This window comes from Bos mutus, chromosome 10 (assembly GCF_027580195.1).
Source record: "Bos mutus isolate GX-2022 chromosome 10, NWIPB_WYAK_1.1, whole genome shotgun sequence".
In the NCBI taxonomy this organism is placed as follows: Eukaryota; Metazoa; Chordata; class Mammalia; order Artiodactyla; family Bovidae; genus Bos; species Bos mutus.
Window position 1 is genome coordinate 26,674,508 of NC_091626.1, and position 27,545 is coordinate 26,702,052.

At 41.4% G+C, this 27,545-nt stretch overlaps 1 protein-coding gene and 1 pseudogene across 1 annotated transcript; one reads left to right on the forward strand and one right to left on the reverse strand.

The window, feature by feature from the left end:
• Positions 1–1,193: 1,193 nt before the first annotated feature.
• On the reverse strand, positions 1,194–15,055 carry COX16 (cytochrome c oxidase assembly factor COX16). Its single transcript, XM_005905759.3, has 4 exons — positions 14,841–15,055; positions 9,043–9,114; positions 4,472–4,534; positions 1,194–1,370 (listed from the first exon to the last, which is right to left on the reverse strand). Exons 1-4 carry the CDS (start codon positions 14,907–14,909, stop codon positions 1,251–1,253), a joined length of 324 nt encoding a protein of 107 aa, XP_005905821.1. The 5' UTR covers positions 14,910–15,055; the 3' UTR covers positions 1,194–1,250.
• A 10,186-nt stretch (positions 15,056–25,241) lies between these two features.
• On the forward strand, positions 25,242–25,609 carry LOC102271937 (large ribosomal subunit protein eL43-like; annotated as a pseudogene).
• Positions 25,610–27,545: the final 1,936 nt, after the last annotated feature.

Below are 27,545 nucleotides of genomic sequence, written 5' to 3' on the forward strand. Positions count from 1 at the left end.
GGAAAATCCAGTGTAATTAGGCTCTACCAAAAAGTTAGTTCCCTTTGAGACCAGGATTTTGTTAAGAGAATTTGGGGGGCATATTTCAAAATGGTTACTTTCCTTCCCTTGTTAGAAGAACAAGATTTTTCTCCAACATTCACTGTGAGAAGCTGGTGGGGCTTCTGGAAGTCAAAGTTTGTTCCTGTCCTGATTTCCAGGAGTTTTTAACTCTCAGGTTAGTCCATGCTCAGTCTCTAGTAGTCAATCAATTTCCCTTTAGGTATTTTTATCTGATGCTGGGCCCAGCAGGGGTTTCCAGGTAGTTTCTCACCCAGGAAAACTGGAGGAGATTCTCTATATTTGTCTGTGTCTCAAGTTTTCAGATGATGGTTTTATCCTGTACTTCCGTTCTCACGGATCAAAGAATATAAATTTTCAGTTTTCCAATTTTTTTTGTATATTAGGCTGGAAGTTAAGACCTCATTATTTTTCCTTTAACTGGGGACAATATGTTTCTTAACACATTTTAATGGTATCAATACAATCATCAGGTGATTCCTCGGAGACTGATAAGCATGTCATGTGAGGTATTAAAATTAAAACCAAGAATCTCACCAGACTGACCATTTTCCACACAGGTCTGATATAAAATTCTGTTTGACATTACCGTTAAAATTTAGATCTAGACCAACTATTGTCAAGTAGGAATCCTACTTGCTGGTGGAAAAGAAATCCGGGGGGGGAGGCGGGACGGTAGTCTTCCCAGATGGCACTAGTGGTAAAGAACCTGCCTGCCAATGCAGAGACATAAGAGATATGGGTTCGATCCCTGAGTTGAGAAGATCCTCTGGAGGAGGGAATGGCAACCCACTCCAGTGTTCTTGCCTGGAGAATCCCATGGGCAGAGGACCCTGGTGGGCTATGGTCTATAGGCTTGCAAAGAGTCAGACATGACTGAAGCGACTTAGCATGCATGCACGTTGGGAGTAGAATAAAGGACACTCTTTTAAGTAGCAGTATTCACATGTTTATTGAGCAGTAAAAAATATATATGGTCAACATTGTTACTTTCATTTGCAAATGGAAGAGTTGGGCCTTATACAAACCTGTACTTGACTTTTTATCAAGAGTACTTGTCATCAAATTACTCATATCTAGGCTTCTGCAGGTCTGGAGTTTTCTCTCCATTGGATAGGAGTATATGGTTGGAATTCCAGTTGATAACATTTTTATTTAAAATTTAAAAAGTAAAAACAGAATCAACATGGTCAAGTTGTCTTATTAGTCTTAAGGATTTCTGGATTTCGTCCTTGGAGGAGATCAGGATCTTCCCAAGGCCTGGGTCCTCGAATATTTTTCCAGTCATCAAAGGTGGAATCCTTTATTTTCTACAGAGCCACAAAAATTAGAGCATAAATATTAGTATAGGAGCCCTGTGAGTTTGGCTAGGACCTAACTGAATAAATGAGTAGAAAGAATTCAATAGGCCCCCACTTATAATTCTAGTAAACAAATCAACTGCATGTCAAGCTTACTTTTCTTGCTATTGACATTACTGCCTATCTTACCCCTCATCAGAATAAAACTATTAAAAAAGGAACAGAGTCTACATGTTTTTTAAAAAATTTATTTTGTTGAATTACAGTTGATTTACAATATTGTGTTAATTTTTGCTATGGCAAAAGTTCTGCAGTTATACATATATACGTATACATACACACACATACATTCTTTTTCATATTCTTTTCCATGATGGATTATGGATTATCACAGAATATGGAATATACATTCCTGTGCTATACATACAGTAGGATCTTCTTGTTTACACATTCTGTATATAATACTTTGTATCTGCTAATCTCAAACTCTCAATCCTTCCCTCCCCCACCTGCCCCTACCTGGGCAAGCCAAAAGTCTGTTCTCTATATCAGAGTCTGTTTCTGTTTTGTCGATATGTTCATTTGTGTCTTATGTTAGCTTCCACATATAAGTGGTATCATATGGCATCTGTCTTTCTCTTTCTGACTTACTTCCCGTAGTATGATGATCTCTAGATCCATCCATGCTGCAGCAAATGGTGTCATTCTTTTTTTATTTTCATTGTACATATGCACCACATTGTCTTTACCCATTCATTTGTCAACAGTCATTTAAGTTACTTCCATGTCTTGCCTACTGTGAATAGTGCAACTATGAACATAGGGGTACATATATTTTTCTGAATTATAGTTTTCTCCAGATATATGTTCAGGAGTGGGATTGCTGGATCATATGGCAACTCTTTTTTTAGTTTTTTGAGGAACCTCCATATTGTTTTCCATAGTAGCTGCACCAATTTACAATCCCACCAACAGTGCGAGAGGGTTATCTTTTCTCTAAACCGGATTCAGCATTTATCTGTAGATTTTTTTTAATGATCGCCATTCTGATCTATGTGAGGTGGTTCCTCTTTGTTCCAAGTCATTCTGACTTGTATTTCTTGAATAATTTACATGTTTTATTTCTGAGAGCACAAAGAGAAGAATCTGAGAAAACGAAATTTCACCTCAACACTGATCCAGCAGAGTAATGATTAGCACAGGTGCTGGCAGTAAATGAAGAGACCAAAGGTGGAGACTGTATAGAGTCTGCTAGAAGGAAGAGATAGCACAATGATTTGTTCCGCACCTGAGAAATGAGTCTGGCCTGAAGAATGAAAAGCAATTCCCTATAGAGGCTGTGAGCAAAGCCCTTCTGGGGCAATAAAGACTAGTTTCAATAGAGTTTGGATCACTGTATCTTTAGTTAGCTGTACCTCTGAAGCACAGGAATGAAAATAGGAAAAAAGGGAAGAACATAAATACTTCTTTATCCTCTCACACCACTCTGACAGTAACTTTCATATATGTGCTTTGGTTATTCTGGAATAATTAACTGAACAAGATAGAAAAAGAAACACAGAGAACACAGGACAGCTTACATCCAGTGACAGAGGAAATGATATAAATTGACCTTGACATTTGGATATTAAACATTACTCTTTTACCAATAAGCTATATAACCCTGTGCAAGTGATTTGAGTTATCTGGGCACTAATTTTCTCATAAGTAATAATGAAAAGACAAGACCAAATGGTCTGCATAATTTCTTCAGCTCTCATATTCTATGGTTTCTAAAAGAACTATAAGGAACATCTACTTCCAGACAAACCCTTCATAGCTCATATACTGTTTAAGAGAAAATAATGGGGAAATAGTGAATAATGATTCTCTAAATTTCTCTTAGAGCTTTACCAAGAGTTTAAATCTACAGAGGTGAACAAATTTCTACTAATTCAAGAACAGAGTAAATTATCTTCAAGTATAGTTATGAAATGCTCCAAAGTTAAAAAAAGGTTTTAAGAGAGAACAATGGCCTTCACTCAGATAATGTAAGACATATGTGCTCTAAAGAATTTAAGAATAACTGTTAGATGGGATGCAAGGCTGACTGAATTACTTTACGCAAAAGCGGTCCAGTTTCAAACTAAACTAAAACAAAAATAGCAAACAACACAGTGGTCCAGTCTTTAGCTCTGACAAGATCCTCTTGGGAAAACAATTCAGAGAAGGAGTCCCACAAAGTTCAGGGGATTTAGGAAACCTCAAAGCCTTTCCACAGATCCTCCCTTACAGATTGTAAAATCAAGCTCCAAATGACCAGCCAATAACTGAACTGCTAAAATGAGAATCAATCACTCTTCACAAGTCTCTTCAATATTTACTATTCACAATGCCTACATTTCAATAAAAAAGAACCACACATAAAAAGAAAAGGGAAAATATGATAAGAGATGGAGAATGTCCTCCTTCCCAACATCCTATAATTAAACATGCTATTAACTCCTTGATTTTGTTAATCAGATAGCTGGAAAAATGACACTTCATTATAATGTGAATTAACATTTCTATTATAAGTTGAACATCTCTTTATATGTTTTAAAAATGCTATTTATTTCCTTGTCTCTGAACTCATTACATGTTTTGCTCATGTTTCCACTGCCAACTGAGTTGTTGAAATTGTATACTGATTTGCTCTTTATATTTAATCAATTCATCATGATAAGGATAAACAATATTTTTAGGATTTCTTATCTAACTACTGACTTTATATTACACAAATTTTTTTTAGGTGGTATCTTTGAATATTTACTTTTAAAACATCTCTATTTCTCATCACATTTAAATAGGCTTTTCTGACTCAAGAACACAAAAAAGAAATTTCATTTTTTACTCCTAGTACTTTTAGTCTTTTGGGTTTTTTTATTTTTAAATTCTTGATCCATCCAGAATTTACTCATAGTATATGAAAAACAGATCCATGTTTACTGTCTTCTCAAACAACCACATAGTTGTTCCAATAACGTATATTTAAGGTAATTTTTTTTCTGGACTGGTAATAATTTGAATTTACCTTAAGGCAGATAGAACCATTCACAGACTAGGAATATTGCTACATTAGCATACTATACCTCATATTCTGATTCCAATGACACTTTATTCATTTTCAGCTTTTTTTCTAACTCAGGATCAATCTGTAGAAAAATAAAAGCAGCCATAAGTTACTTAAGTCTGTTAGATTCCATTTGCAATTTAAAAAGTTAATATAAGCATGGCTCAGATGGCATGGCAGATTACAAAACTGTTGGAGAATCTCCACAATCTATCAAATTGTATGACAACTAATATCTCAGTAGTACTATGACCACTACTACAACTAATGGCAGCCAAAAATTTACCAAGCACCTGCTGTATGCCACGTATTTTGACATTTATTATTTCCTATAACCCACAAAAAAGTGTATGACATAAGTATTATTATTTGAACAAAGCAAGGATAATGGAACACAGGGAGTCTGAATGACTTGTCAAAGAGGCACAACTTGGCTTTGAAGCTTGGCCTTCTGCCTCCAGTTGCTATTGTTCAGTCACCAAGTCATGTCTGACTCTTTGCAACCCCATGGACTACAGCACGCCAGGTTTCCTTGTCCTTCACTATCTCCTGGAGTTTGCTCAAACTGATGTCCATTGATTCAGTGATGCCATCCAACCACCTCATCCACTGTTGCCCCCTTCTCCTCCTGCCCTCAGTCTTTCCCACCATCAGGGTCTTTTCCAGTGAGTCAGCTCTTTGTATAAGGTGGCCAAACTACTGGAGCTTCGTTTTCGGCATCAGTCCTTCTATGAATATTCAAAGTTAATTTCCTTTATGACTGACTGGTTTGATCTCCTTTCTGTCCAAGGGACTCTCAAGAGTCCTCCCCAGCACCACAGTTTAAAATCATCTATTCTTAACAGCTCAGCCTTTTTTATGATCCAACTCTCACATCTGTACATGACTACTGGATGAACCACAGCTTTGACTATATGGACCTTTGTTGGCAAAGTAATGTCTCTACTTTTTAATATGCTATCCAGGTTTGTCACAGTTTTTCTTCCAAGAAGCAAGCATCTTTTAGTTTCATTGCTGCAGTCACCATCTGCGGTGATTTTGGAGCCCCCAAAAATAAAATCTGCCACTGCTTCCATTTTTTCCCCATCTATTTGCCATGAAGTGACGGGACCAGATGCCATGATCTTAGTTTTCTGAATGTTGAGTTTTAAGCCAGTTTTTTCACTTTGCTCTTTCACCTTCACCAAGGTCTTTAGTTCCCCTTCACTTTCTGCTATTAGGGTGGTATCACCTGCATATCCGAGGTTATCGATATTTCTCCCGGCAATCTTGATTCCAGCTTGTGCTGGAATCCAGCCTAGGATTTCACATGATATACTCTGCATTTAAGTTAAATAAGCAGGGTGACAACATACAGTTTTGATGTACTCCTTTCCCAATTTTGAACCAGTCCATTGTTTCATGTCAGTTCAACTGATGCTTCTTGAGCTGCACACAGGTTTTTCAGGAGGCAGGTAAGGTGGTCTGGTATTCCCATCTCTTTAAGAATTTTCCCTCTTGACTCTCCCTTAATCTCAGCCTCTCAACCCTTGTAATTCCTGTCAACCTCAACCAATCTTCTCAGTTCCTCTCAAAGTTAGTCCACCCTACCCTCTCAAACTTGTTTGAACTCAGCCTTACCTAAACACTGAGACTTGACTTCACCAGAGTCTGACTTCTCAGTATCAACCAACCTGGACCTCTCACTCTCAGTAGGTCTTGTCCTCTGATCCTGCTCAGCTAAACTTTGTCCTCTCAGCCTCCTTCCACAGACCTCAACCAATCTCATCCTCTCAACTTCAATCAACCTCATTTCTCTCAACTTTGTTCTCTTTACTCTGACCCCATCCTCTAGACCTCTTCTGTTATTGCAATCTCCCTCATTCTCCCTTGCTGTGAAAATTTACCTAGTCCTTAAAACCAAAGTCTTCCCATATTTATTTAGATTTTAATATTGCATATATCACTATCAACTTGCTGCTACAAATTCTTTTAGAATCCATTCATTTCTATTGTCACTGCCAATGTTTTACTTCAGATTCCAGTTTTGTTCATCTATATTACTGCCAAAGTATCTTAACAGGTCTCTCTATCTCCAGCTGAAACACTCTCTTCCCTCCTATCTTGCTCCCCTAATCTCCATCCATCCTGTACTCTTGCCAGAGAGTTCTAAACTGAAAATCTGACCATATGCCCAACAGCCCCTCTATGTTATATAATACTAATCATTTTCATCATTTACCTATCATTTAACTCTTATCATTTTTAAAGCCTTAATTCAAAGGTTGATACCTCTAGCAGACCTCTGGTATCCGTTTCCCAAATCTAAACTATATATTTCTCCTTGAAGTTCTAGCAATGTATTATGTAAAACTCTAATCTAGCATTTCACTATGCATTGTTATATTGTATGTTTGGATACATTTTTATATTAGAAGTCTCCCAACCTTGATTATGGGGCTTTCTGGATAGCTCAGCTGGTAAAGAATCTGCCTGCAATGCAGAAGACCCCAGTTTGATCCCTGGGTCAAAAGTTCCCCTAGAGAAAGGATAGCCTACCCACTCCAGTATTCTTGTTGAGAGAATCCCCATGGACAGAGGAGCCTGGTGGGCTGCAGTCCATGGGGTCGCAAAGAGTCGGACATGACTGGGTGACTAAGTATAGCACAGCACAGCCTTGATTATGCTATAAGCTTTATAAGAACCAGTTTCTTGAATGTTTATCTGTAGGATCTAAGACATGATAAACTCATGACAAATATGCAATTATTTTTCAAATATGTATATGACATCCCATTTCCAAAAGTCAGATTACTATAACTTTCATCTTAGAGCAAAAGGGCAAAAAGTCCTTAATAAAATAATTGGGATGCTAACAGAAACTTTAAAACTCAGTTGATAACTGGTCTATTCCCTCACAGAAACCATATATTCCTTTTTAATTTAACATTTATTCTAATACTTACTGTCTTTAACACTAGCTTGAGTCAGTATTTCTCTTAAACCATAAGATTAACTGAAAAAACTGAATAAGCTTTCAATACTCTACTTTCCCACCAACATTACTGAGGTCTGCTAATGAAATACAGCTGACTCTTGAACAACACAAGTTTGTTGAGAGTCCACTTATATAAGGATTTTCCTCAATAAATATACACTTGGCCCGCCATATCTGTGGGTTCCACATGCATGGATTCAGCCAGCTGCAGATTGTAAAGTACTGTAGTATTTACTGAAAAAAAGTCCACGGTACCAGTGGAGCAGCACAGTCTAAACCTCTGTTGTTTCAGAGTTAACTGTACTTGGGAAAAAACAAGGATCAGATGTGTGCCACAAACAAAAGCTACATACTTTTGAATGAATTAACCAGAATTCTTCTGTAACAACAGACCTGAATTTGGTAGTAATTACACAAACTAGTAAATGTAACAAAAAAGAAGCAGACTCACAAATACAGCAAACAAACTAGTCCTATGATAAAAGCAAACTATAAAAAAGACCCCTGTAAATCCATTATCTACGTCTCTTTCTCCACATATTCATACAAATACCATGCATTCGTGGAATCTAAAAAAATACAACAAACTAGTAAATATAACGAAAAGGAAAAGTGAAAGAAAGTGAAGTCGCTCAGTTGTGTCCGACTCTTTGCGACCCCATGGACTGTAGCCCACCAGGCTCCTCTGTCCATGGAATTTTTCAGGCAAGAGTACTGGAGTGGGTTGCCATTTCCTTCTCCAGGGGATCTTCCCCACCCGGGGATCGAACCTGGGTCTCCCGCATTGCAGGCAGATGCTTTACCATCTAAGCCACCAGGAAAGCCCAACAAAAAAGATGCAGACTCACAAATACAGAAAGAAACTAGTGGTTACCAGTAGGGGGAGGCGACAGGCAATACAGGGGTAAAGTGATGGAAAGTATAAACTACTGGGTGTACGACAAGCTCAAGGATATACTGCACATCATGGGGAACATAGCTAATATTCTGTAATAACTCTAAATGGAAAGTAATCTTTAAAAATTGTATAGGACTTCCCTGGTGGTCCAGTGGTTAAGAATCTGCCTGTCAAAGCAGAGGACACAGGTTCAATCCCTGGTCCAGGAAGATTCCACATGCTGTGGAGCAACTAAGGCCATGTGCCACACATGCTCTAGAACCTGTGCTCAACAGAAGCCGTGCACCACAACTGAGAGCAGCGCCTGCTCACTGCAGCTAGTGAAAGTCCTTGCACAGCAACAAAGACACAGCACAATCAAAATTAATAAATACATAAAAGTTTAAATATATATATATATATATATAATTTTTAAAGAAATGTTTTATAAAAGAGCCCAAAGATCATTCATCAGACTTAAAAAGCAAGATAAGGACATCTCTGGTGGTCCAGTGGCTAAGACTCCACACTCCCAATGCAGGGGCCCTGGGTTCAATCCCTGCTCAGGGAAATAGATCCCACATACTGCAACTAAGACTTGGTGCAGTCAAATAAATAAATAAATATTTTTTAAAAAAAGCGAGATAAAATTCAGACAGCTTAGTATTTTAAGTATCCATGTCTCATAAACCAAAATATACATATATACATGTCAAACTCCAAAGAGAGTTCTTACTTTAATCTTCACAGCATCATAACGAATTTGAGAAAACTCACGAAGACCAAAAGAACCTCCAACAATCAGCAACTGAAACAAAACAGAGAAACAATTAAAATAGAAGGGCAGAATTCAGCATATCTATATATTACTTATCTAAATGCCAAGGGTGGCAGATTATACAAAATCCTATAGATTATTCTTCCTGGTGAGTTACCATTCATCTTTTCAGAGCAAATGTAGTATATACTATCACTGGGAAACATTTTAGCATATCAGAAAATACCAAAATCACTAATTTATACCTGTACTTGATCCTATGGTTTATATACCACATCACAATCACTGTATCAGTTAATTCTTATAAAAGACCTATGAACTAAGGAAAGACTATACACTTAGTATACGAGAAAGTAAAAGCACACCAACTAAATGGTAATCTTGATTCCAGCCTGTGCTTCATCCAACTCAGCATTTCACACAATGTACTCTGCATATAAGTTAAATAAGCAGGGTGACAATATATAGCGTCGATGCACTCCTTTACCAATTTGGAACCACTCTGCTGTTCCATGTCTGGTTCTGACTGTTCCTTCTTGACCTCCATACAGATTTCTCAGGGGGCAGGTAAGGTGATCTGGTACTCCCACCTCTTGAAGAATTTTCCACAGTTTGTTGTGATCCACATAGTCAAAGGCTTTGGTGTAGTCAATAAAGCAGAAATAAATGCTTTTCTGGAACCCTCCTGCTTTTTCAACGATCCTACAAATGTTGGCAATTTGATCTCTGGTTCCTCTGCCTTTTCTAAATCCAGCTTGAACACCTGTTAGTTCTCGGTTCACGTACTGTTGAAGCCTCACTTACAGGATTTTGAGCATTACTTAGCTAGCCTGTGAGATGAGTGCAATGGTGCGACAGTTTGAACATTCTTTGGCATTGCCTTTCTTTGGGACTGGAATGAAAACTGACCTTTTCCAGTCCTGTGGCCACTGCTGAGTTTTCCATATTTGCTGGCATACAGAATGCAGCACTATAACAGTATCATCTTTTAGGACCTGAAATAGTTCACCCATGTTGCTGGCATCCAAAATAAAGCAACCTTTCCTTTCCACTAACTGCTTTTTTTATTGGCTTTTGAGCTGCAAGCAGCCAGATCCTACTTTAGGTTACACATACATATGAACAGAATGGTCCACGTGACAATAGCTGTGTGTAAGTACAGGAGATTTCTGAGAAGATCCTACACACTCAACAATGGCTAACTTTGAGGCTCTGAGCAAATAAGTAAAACTTTAAGGCAGAGTTGTAACCTGCCTGAGTATTGAAGAAATGCCCAATCTAGCACACAGAGCCCCTTGACAAAGACTGGGAAACTTACTGAATCCAGGTGCTTAAGGAAACCTCTGCCCAATATAAAGAAAAACACATTCTCTTAAAAATGGGCAAAAAACTTGGACAGTTCCTCAAAGAAGATATACAGATAACCAATAATCAATTGTAAGAAAGGATCATTAGTCATTGTGCTGTGCTTTGTTGCTCAGTTGTGTCTGACTCTTTGTGACCCCATGGATTATAGCCTGCCAGGCTCCTCTGTCCATGAGGATTCTCCAGGCAAGAATACTGGAGTGGGTTCCCATGCCCTCCTCCAGGGGATCTTCCCAAACCAGGGATCGAACCCAGGTCTCCCACATTGCAGGTGGATTCTTTACTGTCTGAGCCACCAGGGAAGCCCAAGAATATTGGAGAGGGTAGCCCATCCCTTCTTCAGGGGATCTTCCCAATCCAGGAATCAAACCAGGCTCTCCTGCATTGCAGGCAGATTCTTTACCAGCTGAGCTACCAGGAGAGAAATGAAAATCAAAACCACTTCACATCTCCTTGTAAGGGTTTATTTTTAAAGAGTGGACAATGACAACTGTTGATAAGAACGTGGAAAAATCAGAAGCCTCATATGCTGCTGGGGGGAATGTAAAATGATGCACTTTTTGAGAAACAGTTTGATAGTTCCTCAAAATGTTAAACATGGAGCTATCATATGATGCAGCAATTCTACTAGTAGGCATTTATCCAAGAGAAATGAAAACACATCTATACAAAAATCTGTACATGAATGTTCATAGCACCGTTATTCATAATAGCCAAGAAATGAAAAAAAAAACCCAACTAATGCTTATCAACGGACAATAAATATTCCAACTGATCGAATACTATCTAGTCACTAAAAGGGTATGACACTTTGATACATGTTAGATGAATAAACCTTCAAAACATTATGCTAAGTGAACAAAGTCACTCACAAAAGACCACTGATTGTATTATTCTATTACATCTATATAGAGATGATTAGTGGTTACCTAAGACGGAACAGTAGAGGAGAACAGGAAGCGGCTACAAGTGAGTTTGGTGATTCCTTTAGGGTGATGAAAATGTTTTAAAATTAGACTGTGATGATAGTTTCCAAACAATGAATATACTAAAACCATCTTCAGACATTAAATGGTCTGCATTTTAGTATGCAGAAACCAGTAATGACTGGTCAGATTAGAAAGGTAAATTCTGGGGACTAAATGGGCAGTGCACAAATTGAAACAACAAATATATTCTCTTTTCCAAGTGGTTTGGGGAAGAAGGGAAGGAGAGTACTGTTAGCCTATACCTGGGACTCTAAGTCCTCTTCTGTTTGTTGTTCTTGTGAAGCAAGCACTAACATTTATGTAAGAGATTAAAAAAAAAGAAAAAAAGAGTAAAACAGCTGGCTTAAAATTCAACATTAAAAAAACTAAGATAATGGCATCCGGTCCCATCACTGCATGGCAAATAGATGGGGAGAAAATGGAAACAGTGACAGACTTTATTTTCTTGGGCTCCAAAATCACTGTGGACACTGCAGTTATGAAATTAAAAGATGCTTGCTCCTCGGGAGAAAAGCAATGACAAACCCAGATAACATATTAAGAAGCAAAGAAATCACTTTGCTGACAAAGGTCCACCTAGTCAAAACTATGGTTTTTCCAGCAGTCATGTATGGATGTGAGAGTTGGACCATAAAGAAGGCTGAGCATTAAAGAATTAATGTTTTCAAACTGTGGTGCTAGAGAAGACTCCTGAGAGTCCCTTCGACAGCAAGGAGACCAAACCAGTCAGTCCTAAAAGAAATCAACCCTGAAATATTCATTGGAAGGACTGATGCTGAAGCTGAATCTCCAATACTGTGGCCACTCAATGTGAAGACCCGACTCTGGAAAAGACCCTGCTGCTGGGAAAGACTGAAGGCAGAGAAAGGGAGAGACAGAAGATAAGATAGTTGGATGGCATCAGCAACTCAACTGACATGAATTTGAGCAAGCTCCAAGAGATGGAGAAGGACAGGGAAGCCTGGCACTCTGCAGTCCATGGGGTCACAAAGAGTCAGACACGACTGAGCAAATGAACGACGACAACAAAGAGAGAAAATAATTTCAACTTTAAGTATAGTAGTATGCTATAATAATTATGGCATAGTAATATAGTAAATATGGAATATCCAACTGATACATGATGAAGACCATGCATCATTTGAGCTCTTTCTAGTACTGCTGGGTTTTAGAGAACTGAGTTAAATATTTTCCTCTACAGAATTAGTTACTTGTCTAGGACCCTTTGTGTGGATCACAACAAACTGTGGAAAATTCTTCAAGAGCTGGGAATACCAGACCACCTTACCTGCCCCCTGAGAAATCTGTATGCAGATCAAGAAGCAACAGTTAGAACTGGACATGGAACAGACTGGTTCCAAATTGGGAAATGAGTACGTCAAGACTGTATCTTGTCACCCTGCTTATTCAACTTATATGCAGAGTACATCATGCAAAATGCCAGGCTGGAAGAAGCACAAGCTGGAATTAAGATATTCCAATGAGACTTTTCCATCAAGGTTATTCCAATATCAATAACCTCAGATATGCAGTTGACACCACCCTTATAGCAGAAAGCGAAGGAGAACTAAAGAGCCTCTTGATGAAGGTGAAAAAGGAGAGTTAATAAGCTGGCTCAAAACACAACGTTCAAAAATCAAAGATCATGGCATCTGGTCCCATCCTTTCATGGCAAATAGATGGGGAAACAATGGAAACAGTGACAGACTTTTTCTTGGGCTCTAAAAATTACTATGGATGGTAACTGCAGCCATGAAATTAAAAAATGCTTGCTCCTTGGGAGACAAGCTATGACAAACCTAGACAGTGTACTAAAAAGCAGAGAGACCACTTTGTGGACAAAGGTCCATATAGTTAACGGAGGACCCACATTTTGCAACAGTATAGATCTAGGTCCAGTGTAGCACAGATCCAGTATAGACACAGAGACCAGTATAGAGAAATACACTTAGGAAGAAGTCTACTGTGGTAGTCTTGTCTAAGAAATAAAACAAATGAGGGAGTTCCTAGAAGGTACTTTAATACTAGTGGTTTTAAGAGTTTAGCGTTGATGATTTTGAAAGATAACAAACAAAACTAAACTATCTTCCAGTGGGACATGCAGGTGACCTCAACTTGCACTGACAATCACATGTTTCTGAATGGACCTCTATTTTGTGGCAGGGGAATCCACAGGGAGGATAGTTTTTACACAGTCCCTGTTGGCTACACAAATATAATTCTGCATTGTCTCATAAATGATTTTCTTTAAACTTTTAAAAAGATAAAAAGGAGTTTTTAAAGATTAAAAAGAATCCACATTCATCAAAGATGAACTAAAAAACACATTACTTTTCTAAGGTCACTACTTTGCTTTATAGTCCTGGTTAAATGCAAAATCTGGTAACTTTTCCTGTATCAAATTCTTATCAAAGTAATAAACTATTTAAAAACTGTTCACCTGCTTTATTTATATTATTTCATTTACTATGACATCAAGGCTTGTTGAAACAAAATACCTTGCCAAGGTCAAACAGAAAAGAAAGAGTGTGGTTTCACTGGATTCCAACTCCGGTTGGTGTTAAGTATTAAGCATTAACTTGAATCTTCAAGACGAACAGGATCTTCTGAGAACTCCATGTAGGAGTCGATACAAACAAAGAAATGCCAAAACTACTTGCAATGTGCTTTAAAAATACCAACCATAATGCAGCGACTATCTTTGCAGGGCTGCTACACTGTGCTACATTTAACTCACAAGGATTTTTTTTTTTTTAACTCATAACAACCCTGGAAGAATTAAGCCAATTCACAAACTAGTAAACTGAAATCTGAGGATGCCCAAAACTGTAGTTAAATTAAGTGAATATAACTAGTTTCGATGACCAGAGTTATCTTCAAGCTGTAGCGTGGCAGACGGGAGGTTGGGGCCGGGGAATGGGAGTTTAGTAATCATCCAGGCTCTAGCTAAAGCCTGGTTCGGGTTAAAATCTGGTTCAGAAGCACATCCAGGTTAACTACCAAAGGTCAGACAAGGACCTGAGGTCGAACTACCAGCGCGGGGAGTGACTAGGAAACTACCCTGATGCTGGGAAATATTGAAGGCAGGAGAAGGGGACGACAGAGGATGAGATGGCTGGATGGCATCACTGACTGGATGGACGTCTCAGTGAACTCCAGGAGTTGGTGATGGACAGAGAGGCCTGGCGTGCTGCGATTCATGGGGTCGCAAAGAGTCGGACACGACTGAGCGACTGAACTGAACTGAAAGGCCGGCCACATTCTAGCGCAGGTTGCGGTTCCTCCCCTCACACATTACAGGTTCACCTCATTGACGTCCCAGCCAATCTTGAGGTCCCACCCTTTCGGAATCCCTCATCCCCACCCGCCTCTAACACACACTTTACCCTCCACTGCGCTCACCAACATGGGAACTCCGTAGCGAAGGGTCTTACTCTTGCGCAGGGCGCGCCTCACCGCGTAGCCGAACATGACTGAACTGTCCGAGTCGTTTGGACGCCAAACAAGCCCAGCGTGGCCTCCCGAATCTCAGTAGCTCCACTACGAAGACGTCCTTGACTCACCTCTTTTCCTTAGCCTCCCAGTGCTGGGTCTTTCTAAGATCGATCTCCGGCAGGCAAAAGCAATAGATCCGTAGTAACACACTCAAGCTTCCCCCCGGAAATTCGAGTGCGAGCCATTTAGTTCCGGCAAGCTGGTGTCCCCTTGGGACTTGAGACTGGTTGTGTGTGCTTGCTTTGTCGCTCAGGCTCAGTCGTGTCCGACTCTTTGGACACCATGGACTGTAGCCAGCCAGGTTCCTCTGTCCATGGGGATTCTCCATGCAAGAATACTGGAGTGGGTTACCATGCCCTCCTTTAGGGGATCTTCCCAACCCAGGGATGAACCCAGGTCTCCTACGTTGCAGGCGGATTCTTTACCGTCTGAGCCACCTGGGAAGCCCAGTCATGTTTGTACTAATTGTCAAAGGATGTGGAACCTGTATTTATCTCCCGTGTTCTGGCTCTTTTCTTAGAACACTTTCTGGCACATAAAATCAGCTCAATAAAATTAGGTTTAAAAAACCTACTTTGAAGTCAGTACTCTAACCTCTGCAGTAATTTGCGGAGTTGTTCACTTGATCAGTCATGTCCCGATTTTGCAACCCCATGAACTGCAGCACGCCAGGCTTCCCTGTCTTTCACCATCTCCTGGAGCTTGCTCAAAGTCATGTCCATTGGGTCGGTGATGCCATCCAACCATCTCCTCCTCTATCATCCCCTTCTCCTCCTGCCTTCAATCTTTCCCAGCATCAGGGTCTTTTTCCAGTGAGTCAGTTCTTTATATCAGGTTGGCCAAAGTATTGGGAGTTTCTGCTTCAGCATCAGTCCTTCCAATGAATATTCAGGACTGATTTCCTTTAGGATTGGCTGGTTTGATCTCCTTGCTGTCCAAGGGACTCTCAAGAGTCTTCTCCAACACTGCAGTTTGAAAGCATTTGGCAAAGAACATTTGGCACTCAGCCTTTTTTATAGTCCAACTCTCACATCTGTACATTACTGGAAAAACCATTGCTTTGACTATATGGACTTTTGTCAACAGAGTAATGTCTCTGCTTTTTAATCCACTGCCTAGGTTTGTCATAGCTTTTCTTCCAAGGAGCAAGTGTCTTTTAATTACATGGTTGCAGTGATGGGTATTGTCACCCTGTTTATTTAACTTATATGCAGAGTGCATCATGAGAAACGCTGGGCTGGAAGAAGCACATGCTGGAATCAAGATTGCCAGGAGAAATATCAATAACCTCAAATATGCAGATGACACCACCCTTATGGAAGAAGGTGAAGAGGAATTAAAAAGCCTCTTGATGAAAGTGAAAGAGTAGAGTGAAAAAGTTGGTTTAAAGCTCAACATTTAGAAAACTAAGATCATGGAATCTGGTCCCATCACTTCATGGGAAATAGATGGGGAAACAGTGTCAGACTTTATTTTGGGGGGCTCCAAAATCACTGCAGATGGTGACTGCAGCCATGAAATTAAAAGACGCTTACTCCTTGGAAGGAAAGTTATGTCCAACCTAGATAGCATATTAAAAAGCAGAGATATTACTTTGCCAACAAAGGTCCGTCTAGTAAAGGCTATGGTTTTTCCAGTGGTCATGTATGGATGTGAGTTGGACTGCGAAGAAAGCTGAGCGCCGAAGAATTGATGCTTTTGAACTGTGGTGCTGGAGAAGACTCTTGAGAGTCCCTTCGACTGCAAGGAGTTCCAACCAGTCCATCCTAAAGGAGACCAGTCCTGGGTGTTTATTGGAAGGACTGCAAGGAGTTCCAACCAGTCCATCCTAAAGGAGACCAGTCCTGGGTGTTTATTGGAAGGACTGATGCTGAGGCTGAAACTCCAATACTTTGGCCACCTCAAGAGAAGAGCTGCTGCTGCTATTGCTGCTAAGTCACTTCAGTCATGTCCAACTCTGTGCGACCCCAGAGATGGCAGCCCACCAGGCTCCCCCATCCCTGGGATTCTCCAGGCAAGAACACTGGAGTGGGTTGCCATTTCCTTCTCCAATGCATGAAAGTGAAAAGTGAAAGTGAAGTCGCTCAGTCATGTCCGACCCTCAGTGACCCCATGGACTGCAGCCTACCAGGCTCCTCCGTCCATGGGATTTGCCAGGCAAGAGTACTGGAGTGGGTGCCATTGCCTTCTCTGCAAGCGAAGAGCTGACTCATTGGAAAAGACCCTGGTGCTGGGAGGGATTGGGGGCAGGAGGAGAAGGGGACCACAGAGGATGAGATGGCTGATGGCATCACTGACTCGATGCACATGAGTTTTGGTCAACTCTGGGAGTTGGTGATGGACAGGGAGGCCTAGCGTGCTGCGATTCATGGGGTTGCAAAGAGTCGGACACGACTGAGCGACTGAACTGAACTGAACTGAGTGATGGGTAGCTTAATAAAAATGGGGATAAAAAGTGCCATGAAAATTCAGGTTGAATGGTAATTGGTGTTGTGTCTTGCTATCTGTGAATCTTTAATGCTCGTGCTTTTACTACCAGATATCGTGCAATCATCAGTTGTTTATGAATGTCTGGTTTTCACTCATTCTACAACCATCCAGTATACCTTTTGGGGAATCATTAGAAGGCTCGAAAAACACAGAGATGAAAAGATATGATCCCTGCCTTTAAGAGGCTGGCATACTAGTAGGCACACATGAACCATCTAGCTTGGGAAACAGCCCCTCACGTGTGCTGTTTGCACAGATGAGTCAGAGAAAGCCTCACCTATTTTCACCTCAAACTGCACTTGACCAGTGAGACTTTTCTAGGTGACCTATAGAGGTCAGCAGGGACTTGGTTCCCTGGTGGCTCAGACAGTAAAGAATCTGCTTGCAATGTGGGAGACTCGGGTTCTGTCCCTAGGTCAGGAAGATCCCCTGGAAGAGGGCATGGCAACCCACTCCAGTATTCTTGCCTGGAGAATCCCATGGACAGAGGAGCCTGGTGGGTCCCAAAGAGTTGGACACGACTGAAGCAACTAGGCCACACAGAGAGTTAGAGAATGTAAAACTGGGAAAAAAGCTTCAGATCACCCATGTTTGACTGAGATCCTCCTTTTATGAAAAGGATAGATAAGGCCAGAGTAGAAAGGCGACATGCCCAAGGTCACACAGCTGGTTAGTGGAAGATTCTGGACTGAAATCCAGTTACTCTGACCACCAGTTAAGACAGTCCTTCTGTTTACTTTCAGTTTTAAGGGTGAGTGGGAACCATTATTTTTTCCCAAGGGTGATAAACTCTGCATGTCTCTATGAGTGTAGGTGAGGAAACAAGCCTCTGAGAGTTTGTAACATTTGTAACAAATGTTTAAAACAGTTTTTGGCATTTGTAACAATGCAAGGTGAATACCTACTAAGAATGCTTATCTAATGAACAGATGGATGTGTGTGAACAAGGAGAAGGGGAGCCGCCATATGTACAATATTATCTGACTCAACACAAACAGACAAACCAGGGACACATTAATGTTGCTGCTGCTGTTGCTGCTGCTGTCGCTTCAGTCGTGTCCGACTCTGTGCGACCCCATAGACGGCAGCCAATCAGGCTCCTCCGTCCCTGGGATTCTCCAGGCAAGAACACTGGAGTGGGTTGCCATTTCCTTCGCCAATGCAGGAAAGTGAAAAGTGAAAGTGAAAGCGCTCAGTCGTGTCCAACTCTTCGAGACCCCATGGACTGCAGCCCACCAGGCTCCTCCATCCATGGGATTTTCCAGGCAAGAGTGCTGGAGTGGGGTGACATTAATGTTAGCACACATTAATGTTTGTCCCCTGAGTACAAAGCCTGGGTGAGGGAGAACATATCTGTGGGTGACGTCTGTAAGCACCAGGTGTGCAGGGAGTCCAGTCTGTGATCCCAGGATTAGCCTTACCCTCCTGGGGCTTCATTTCATTATCTTCCTGAACATTAAATAACTAGATCTCTAAGGATTATCTCAGATCTATGTCATATCACAGACCTCAAGGAGGGAATGGACTTCATTTCACGGACATGTCTCGTGGTCTTGTGACACTGTACCCTTTTGGGTATGGGAGGGGGGGTCGGGGGGGGGGGTCTCTTGCTGAAAATTGTATTGGGTAGAAAAGGAGCATCCCTACCTCTTAATATCCAATGCGTCTGGCTCCACTCCCAAATCCCAAGGCCCATTTCTCTCCTCTGTTCATGAGAAATGAGAACTTGGAAAAAAGCTAAAGGGTTTGGTTTTGAACTGCCCATAGCTGATGAAATAGCTTTGGGCTGTTTAAATTTTTAGCACCTAGCTGGCCATTTATTTCATTTCATATCCCAATCCATACCTAGTGAAATCAAAGTCCTGTGACTATTTATTCTCTCAACTGTCATGAAAAGTGGCCCCCTCCCCCAGATGGAGCTGATTTCTTTGATTACATTTCACACTGCCATTCTGAGGCCACCTGCCACTACTCAGGACTAGATCTGCACCAAAGCTTCTGTGCTGCTGTGTCAGGTAGACAACGAGGCACAGGGGAGGGGAGTGGAAAAAGAATACCAGTGGAGAACAGTTCATCTCTTTTGGAAACTACTTTCTGGCACTTGACAAGTCAGTTAAGGAGAGTAACTGACTAAAGGTTTGCTGGGCAAATTCTGCTACCTGCCTCCAACATCTGAGAGCAGGCTTAGCTGCTCTAGCTAGGTCTGTGATCCCTAGCACAAGGAACTATAATAACATGACTGGAGGGCATCCTTGGTGCTGAGTTAAATTACAATTTGTTTCCCAAGAAATGAGAATTAACCTGAGCTTAATTCCTATCTGTAGAAAATAAAAATCAGATTAATTAAAAGGTTATACACCCTGACTCCCCATGACTTTCACTGACATTCTTGTAGGGAATAGGCTCATTTAAGTTCATCTTGATCTCATCAACTAATGGATTGTTGTTGTGTAGTTGCTCAGTTGTGTCCTATTCCTTGGGACCCCATGGACTGTAGCCCGCCAGGCTCCTCTGTCTATGGGATTCTCCAGGCAAAAATATTGGAGTGGGTTGCCATTTCCTTCTCCAGGGGGTCTTCCCAATCCAAGGATCAAACCCATCTCCTGCGTTGATAGGTGGATTCTTTACCACTGAGCCACCAGGGACACCCACAACTAATGGACGTGAGATTTAAATTCAGATTCCAGCCCTTCTGCTCAGCTTGGCTCTGTGGTGCATTGCAGGGCACAGAATCACACCCGGTGCTGGGGACCAGCCTCCTGATAGGCACAAGGTTACAGCGGGAATGTAAGTTCTGTGAAGAAAAAGGTGCTAGCAATGGAAACATTCAGTCTGAAGCTGGTCAGGATGAGGTGGACTGAAATACAGTCCCCAGCTTTGGGAAATTTGCAAAGCAATCACTGATCAGTTTTGGTGTGTTTCACCTATGAGTTAAGGAAAGGTACAAAACGCACTTTATTGGCAGCAGAAACATTAGAGAGCCTGGACTGATAAAAGTTAGGAAGTCACCAGTCAGGCAGACCAGCGGGTTTCTTCTTTGGACAAATTCCAGCAGAAAAGGAAATGGAAAGGATTAATTCATGTGCCGATTCACTGAGTGATTGTAAAGAACAATATTGCATAGGAATCTGGAATGTCAGGTCCATGAATCAGGGTAAATTGTAAGTGGTCAAACAGGAGATGGCAAGAGTGAACATTGACATCTTAGGAATCAGTGAACTAAAATGAATGGAAATGGGCAAATTTAATTCAGATGACCATTATGTCTACTACTGTGGGCAAGAATCCGTTAGAAGAAATGTAGTAGCCCTCATAGTCAACAGAAGAGTCTGAAATGCAGTACTTGAGTGCAGTCTCAAAAAGGACAGAATGATGTCGGCTGATTACCATTCAAGCTCACTCTAACAGAAGTCTATGCCCCAAGCAATAATGCCGAAGAAAGCTTAAATTGATGAGTTCTATGAAGACCTACAGGACCTTCTAGAGCTAACACCAAAGAAGGTGTCCTTTTCATCATGGGGGGATTGGAATGTAAAAGTAGGAAAGCAACAGTTACCTGGAATAACAGGCAAGTTTGGCCTTGGACTACAAAATGAAGCAGGGAAAAGGCTAACAGAGTTTTGCCAAGAGAACACACTGGTCATAGCAAACACCCTCTTTCAACAACACAAGAGGTGACTCTACACATAGACATCATCAGATGGTCAACACCAAAATCAGATTAATTATATTCTTTGCAGCCAAAGATGGAGAAGCTCTATACAGCTAGCAAAAACAAGACAAAGAGCTGACTGTGGCTCAGATCATGAACTCCTTATTGCAAAACTTAGGCTTAAATTGAAGAAATACAGAAAACCAGTTGGCCATTCAGGTATGACCTAAATCAAATCCCTTGTGAGTATACAGTGGAAGTGACAAACAGATGCTCTTCCATATGATCTGCTCTGTTTCCAGTGATTACTAATGCATTCTTCATTTTATATACTGGGTTTTTCAGCTGCCAAATTTATGTTTGGTTCTTTTTTAGAGTTTCAATATCCTTATTAAAGTATTCTGTTCATTAATTTTATTGCTAAGCCGATTGAACTGGGTTTCTGAGTTTTCTTGTACCTCGTTGAGTTTCTTTGTGACAGCTATTTTGACTTCTTTATCAATTAGATTGGTGGTTCATTATTAAAGAATCCACCTTCCAATGCAGGAGACAGGTTTAATCCCTGGATTGTGAAGATCCTCTGGAGAAGGAAATAGTAACACTCTCCAGTATTCTTACTTAGGAAATACCATGCAGAAAGGAGCCTGTTGGGCTACAGTCCATGGCATCACAAAAGAGTTGGCCATGACTTAGCAACCAAAAACAACAATCAGTTAGATTGCAGTATTCCATGATTTTAAGTTTGGTTTCTGGAAAACTATCATTTTCTTTCTGTGGAAGTGTTACTGTGGGTATTTATAGTGTTTGGTAAGTTGTTCATCTACTGATGCATTTCAAGTAACAAATACCCTTCTACTTGATTCTAATGATTCATTAGAAATTAAAGGCTTTTATTCTGCTTTCCCGTTGCTGCTGTTGTTGTTCATTCCTCAGTCCTGTCTGACTCTTTGCAACCCCATGGACTTGGGAAGATCCCCTGGAAGACGAAATGGCAAACCACTCCAGTATTCTTGCCTGGAGAATCCCATGGACAGAGGAGCCTGGTGGGCCACAGTCCATAGGGTTGCAAAGAGTTGGACATGACTGAAGTGACTTAGCACACACACACACGTATGCAAAAAGAGCCCCTCAATTTTTAGGGCAAGATTTCCTCTAGCATCAGTTCAGTCACTCGGCCACGTCCAACTCTCTGTGACCCCATGGACTGCAACACGCCAGGCTTCACTGTCCTTCACCATCTCTCAAAGCTTGCTCAAACTCATGTCCATCAAGTCAGTGATGCCATCCAACCATCTCATCCTCTGTCATCCCCTTCTCCTCCTGCCTTCAATCTTTCCCAGCATCAGGGTCTTCCAATGAGTCAGTTCTTCACATAAGGTGGTCAAAGTATTGGAGTTTTAGCATCAGTCCATCCAATGAATATTCAGGACTGATTTCATTTAGGATTGACTGGTCTGATCTCTTCACAGTGTAAGGGACTCTGAAGAGTCTTCTTCAACACTATAGTTTAAGGCATCAATTCTTTGGCACTCAGCTTTTTTTATGGTCCAACTCTCACATCCATACATGACTACTGGAAAAAACCATAGCTTTGACTATATGGACCTTTGTTGGCAAAGTAATGTCTCTGCTTTTTAATATGCTGTCTAGGTTGGTCATAGCTTTTCTTCCAAGGAGCAAACGTCTTTTAATTTCATGGCTTCAGTCACCATCTGCAGTGATTCTGGAGCCCAAGAAAATAAAGTCTGTTTTCTAGTAGGTGGCACTATATAGCACAAGGTTTTGGTTTCTCTTGCTTGAGCTGCCTCTGGCTAGAATTGAGTGTTGCCAATTTATACCCTTCACTTCCTCTGTCAGAGGTGTCACCCTGAGGCCTTGTTATGGCTTCTTGTGCCTCTAGAGTCAGTGGTGCCTTGGTATTGCCAGTATCACTGGAGTTTCTGCCTGGGGCACCAGGATGGTGGGCTCTTCTGCCATGTGTAGGATCTCCTGAGTGTTGGGTTCTGCTGCTGCTGGGAGAGAGGGAGGCTGGAGGCCTGGAGAGATGAGAGCCAGGATGCATGGGAGCCTCTGCTGTGTTCAGTGTTTTAAGCTTCATAGGCTCTGCTGCTGTGGGATTGGAGGAAAGGCTCTGGCATCATGCGTACCTCAGTGGCTGGATGGTCAGTGTCCCAGGCCCCACTGCCACTGCTGCCCAGTTACCTGTGGCCACAGGTGCACACGTAACTGCAGCCTGGAGGCTAGAGTTGAACACACCACCTGCCCTGCTATTGCTGCATTCTCTGGAGAGCCGGGGTTGTGGGTACCAGCTCCACTATTCCCCTGGCCCCACCTCCTCTGTCTGTTCCAGTCCACCCACCTTTAGATGTACGGGTATGTGGAGTTCGTTGGCATCCTCGTATGTTTGGTAGAAGCACCTCTGTCGAGTTGTGGATGTTCTACTGGGTGTATAACGAAGGGGAGACACTGTGTCATTCTGCCATGCTGCTGTTGTCACAAGACTCCATCTCTTAATGGCAAAATGGCAAGATCACCTAGCATAAGAAAATGTGGGTTGGGAGATGTCATTGGAAAATATTATGTCAGATATATATATGTGTGTGTGTGTGTGTGTGTTTATGTATATACACAAAGAGAAATAGTTTTTTTCCCCCAAAGAACAACAATATTAGTAAATTAGTCTCAACTTTTTTTCTGTTCTTTCTCAAGAATCAAGGTTTTCCCCCTGTGAGTGTCACTTCCTTCTCCTCTCCTCAGTATTTTGTAATAGCACACATGACTGCTATACACAAAAACATATTCTTAGATCAGGTAACTACTGAAGGCAAAATGGCAGGTCTACACAGTTCCTCACCTTAGTACGTGGACTTTTATAAAGAGGAGAATGGTTTGGCTTCTCAGGTTTTATTGCTAATCAAAAAATAGAGAATGAGGTATTGTCCCTAAAATTTAGATGCTACATGGATCTTGGTTTACTGGGCTTTTCCTAGAATTCTGAAGCAGATTTGCCAGTACTCTAGTGCCCTTTTTCCTGAATGTCAACTAATAACTTTTACTGTTTATTTTTTATTGCTATCTTCATGTTGTCTTCTGCTATTGAAGGAACATTCGTACTGCATGCTTGAACTTATATCAGTAGGTAACCAAGTGCAATTTTGAATGTAACACAAAGACTTCGGAATTAATGGGGTGGGTGTTCTCTTAATGTAGCCCAGGGCCAGAGAAAGAAGGTGCCTCATACTCTAGTTAACTTCAGTTTGCTATAATGTAGTTGGATTACTAGACGCTTTCAGTCAAAGAGTGCTGCTCCTAATTCTGTCCACCTCCAAGGTAACCCTGCTTTCCACAGGTAATTACATATAACTCTAGACACACGTGGATCCCTCAGCATCTTGCAGCATATAGTGCTTCCCAAACCCTGTGTCCCATTTCTATACCTTTTGGTAATATCTGTGCACTACTTTACCATTGACATTGGTTTTCTATTGTTGGGGTAACAAATTACCACAAACTTAGTGGCTTAATTTTTTTTTTTATTTCACAGTTCTGGAGGTCTGAGTCTGATGTGGGTCTCACTGGGCTAAAATCAGGGTGTTGTCAGGGTTGTATTCCTTTCTGCAGGCCCTAAGAGAGACTCTCTCTCCTTGCCTTCCCTGGCTTCTGGAGGCCACTCACTTTCATAGGCTTTTGGCCACTTCCTCTACCTGCAAAGCCAACCATGGAAGTTAAGCCCTTCTCACATCTTGTTGCATCACTCTGACCTTTTCTTCTGCCTCCCCTTTCCACTTTTAAAGACCCAAGTGACTACACTAGGGCCACTAGATCATCAAGGATAATTTTCCTATTTGAAGAATAGCTGTTTACTACCTAAATTCCATCTCTTAATTCCGTTTTGCTGCATAATATAACATATTCACAGTTTGCAGTGATTAAAATGTGGACATCTCTGGGCAGGAGGGGGAAGTGGGTGAGAAGAGGAATTATTTTTCCACAAGAATATTTTTATTATTTTGGAGAAGTCTGAGCATACCACCAATTCTGAGCACACCACCAATAGGATAGGGAAAAGGTAGAAATATCTCACAAATAATGATCATCATCATTATAATCTTCCATTAAGAAGTAAGGCCTCACAGCTCTTGGGCTCGGATCTAGGTTGCATTAACATGGCAAAACGCACCAAGGTCGGAATTGTGGGCAAATACAGGACCCGTTAAGGTGCCTCCCTCAGGAAAATGGTGAAGAAAATTGAAATCAGCCAGCATGCCAAGTATACCTACCCCTTCTGTGGCAACACCAAGATGAAGAGATGAGCTGTGGGCATTTGGAACTGTGGTTCCTGCATGAAAACTGTAGCTGGTGGGGCCTGGACATGCACACCACTTCTGGTGCCACAGTAAAGTCTGCCATCAGAAGACGGACGGAACTGAAGGACCAGCTGAAGCACCACCATTTGATAATGTTGCTATGCTATGCTAAGTCACTTCAGTCGTGTCCGACTCTGTGTGACCCCAGAGACGGCAGCCCACCAGGCTCCCCCGTCCCTGGGATTCTCCAGGCAAGAACACTGGAGTGGGTTGCCATTTCTTTCTCCAATGCATGAAAGTGAAAAGAGAAAGTGAAGTCGCTCAGTCGTGTCCGACTCTTAGAGACCCCATGGACTGCAGCCTACCAGGCTCCTCCATCCACGGGATTTTCCATGCAAGAGTACTGGAGTGGGGTGCCATTGCCTTCTCCGGATAATGTTGCTAGCCTATAATAAATGGGCTAATTTAGTAACAACAACAACAAAAACAAGGCCTCTTAAATATGTTTAAACGGTAAACGACACACAATTGATATTCATCAATTCACTGAAATACTTACTGATATTAAGTATTTAATATCGTACTTATAGAACCATCTATAGTTCAGTCGTGTCCAACTCTTTGCGACCCCATGAACCACAGCACGCCAGGCCTCCCTGTCCATCACCAACTCCCGGAGTTCACTCAAACCTATGTCATTGTGTCAGTGATGCCATCCATCCATCTCATCCTCTGTCATCCCCTTCTCCTCCTGCCCTCAATCTTTCCCAGCATCAGGGTCTTTTCAAATGAGTCAGCTCTTCACATCAGGTGGCCAAAGGATTGAAGTATCAGCTTCAGCATCAGTCCCTCCAGTGAACACCCAGGACTGATCTCCTTTACGATGGATTGGTTGGATCTCCTTGCAGTCCAAGGGACTCTCAAGAGTCTTCTCCAACACCACAGTTCAAAAGCATCAATTCTTCGATGCTCAGCTTTCTTTATAGTCCAACTCTCACATCCATACATGACTACTGGAAAAACCATAGCCTTGACTAGACAGACCTTTGTTGGCAAAGTAATGTCTCTGCTTTTGAATAGGCTGTCTAGGTTGGTCATAACTTTCCTTCCAAGGAACAAGCGTCTTTTAATTTCATGGCTGCAATCACCATCCGCAGTGATTTTGGAGCCCAGAAAAGTAGTCAGCCACTGTTTCCAGTTTCACCATCTATTTGCCATGCAGTGATGGGACCGGATGCCATGATCTTAGTTTTCTGAATGTTGAGCTTTAAGCCAACTTTTTCACTCTCCTCTTTCACTTTCATCAAGAGGCTCTTTAGTTCTTCTTCATTTTCTGCTCTAAGGGTGGTGTCATCTGCATATCTGAGGTTATTGATATTTCTCCCTGCAATCTTGATTCCAGCTTGTGCTTCATGCAGCCTGGCATTTCACATGATGTACACTGCATATAAGTTAAATAAGCAGGGTGACAATATACAGCCTTGACGTACTCCTTTTCCTATTTGGAACCAGTCTGTTGTTCCATGTCCAGTTCTAACTGTTGCTTCCTGACCTGCATACAAATTTCTCAAGAGGCAGGTCAGCTGGTCTGGTATTCCCATCTCTTTCAGAATTTTCCACAGTTTTTTGTGATCCACACAGTCAAAGACTTTTACATAGTCAATAAAGCAGAAATAGATGTTTTTCTGGAACTCTCTTGCTTTTTCAATGATCCAGCGGATGTTGGCAATTTGATCTCTGGTTTCTCTGCCTTTTCTAAAAGCAGCTTAAACATCTGGAAGTTCACGGTTCACGTATTGCTGAAGCCTGGCTTGGAGAATTTTGAGTATTACTTTACTAGCGTGTGAGATGAGTGCAATTGTGCAGTAGTTTGAGCATTCTTTGGCATTGCCTTTCTTTGGGATTGGAATGAAAACTGACCTTTTCTAGTCCTGTGGCCACTGCTGAGTTTTTCAAATTTGCTGACAACTGCAAGTTACCACTTAACATTAAAATTTTTTTCAACCTTAATAGCATTCAAAGAAACATGAATCAGTGAGATCTCTTTTTTTTTTTTTTTTTGCTGTGCCAGGCCTTTAGTGTGGCATGCAAATTCTTAGTTGTGGCATCTGGGATCTAGTTCCTAGACCAGGGATCAAACCCCAGCCCCCTGCATTGAGAATG

Bases quoted from the DNA above. Each gene is read 5' to 3' on its own strand.
- COX16 (XM_005905759.3), bottom strand. From the start codon at position 14,909: ATGTTCGGCTACGCGGTGAGGCGCGCCCTGCGCAAGAGTAAGACCCTT. The intron at 9,115-14,840 runs GTGAGCGCAGTG...GTTTTGTTTCAG, and splicing joins GCTACGGAGTTCCCATGTTG to TTGCTGATTGTTGGAGGTTC. The intron at 1,371-4,471 runs GTATAGTATGCT...GTGGCTCTGTAG, and splicing joins CATTGGAATCAGAATATGAG to AAAATAAAGGATTCCACCTT.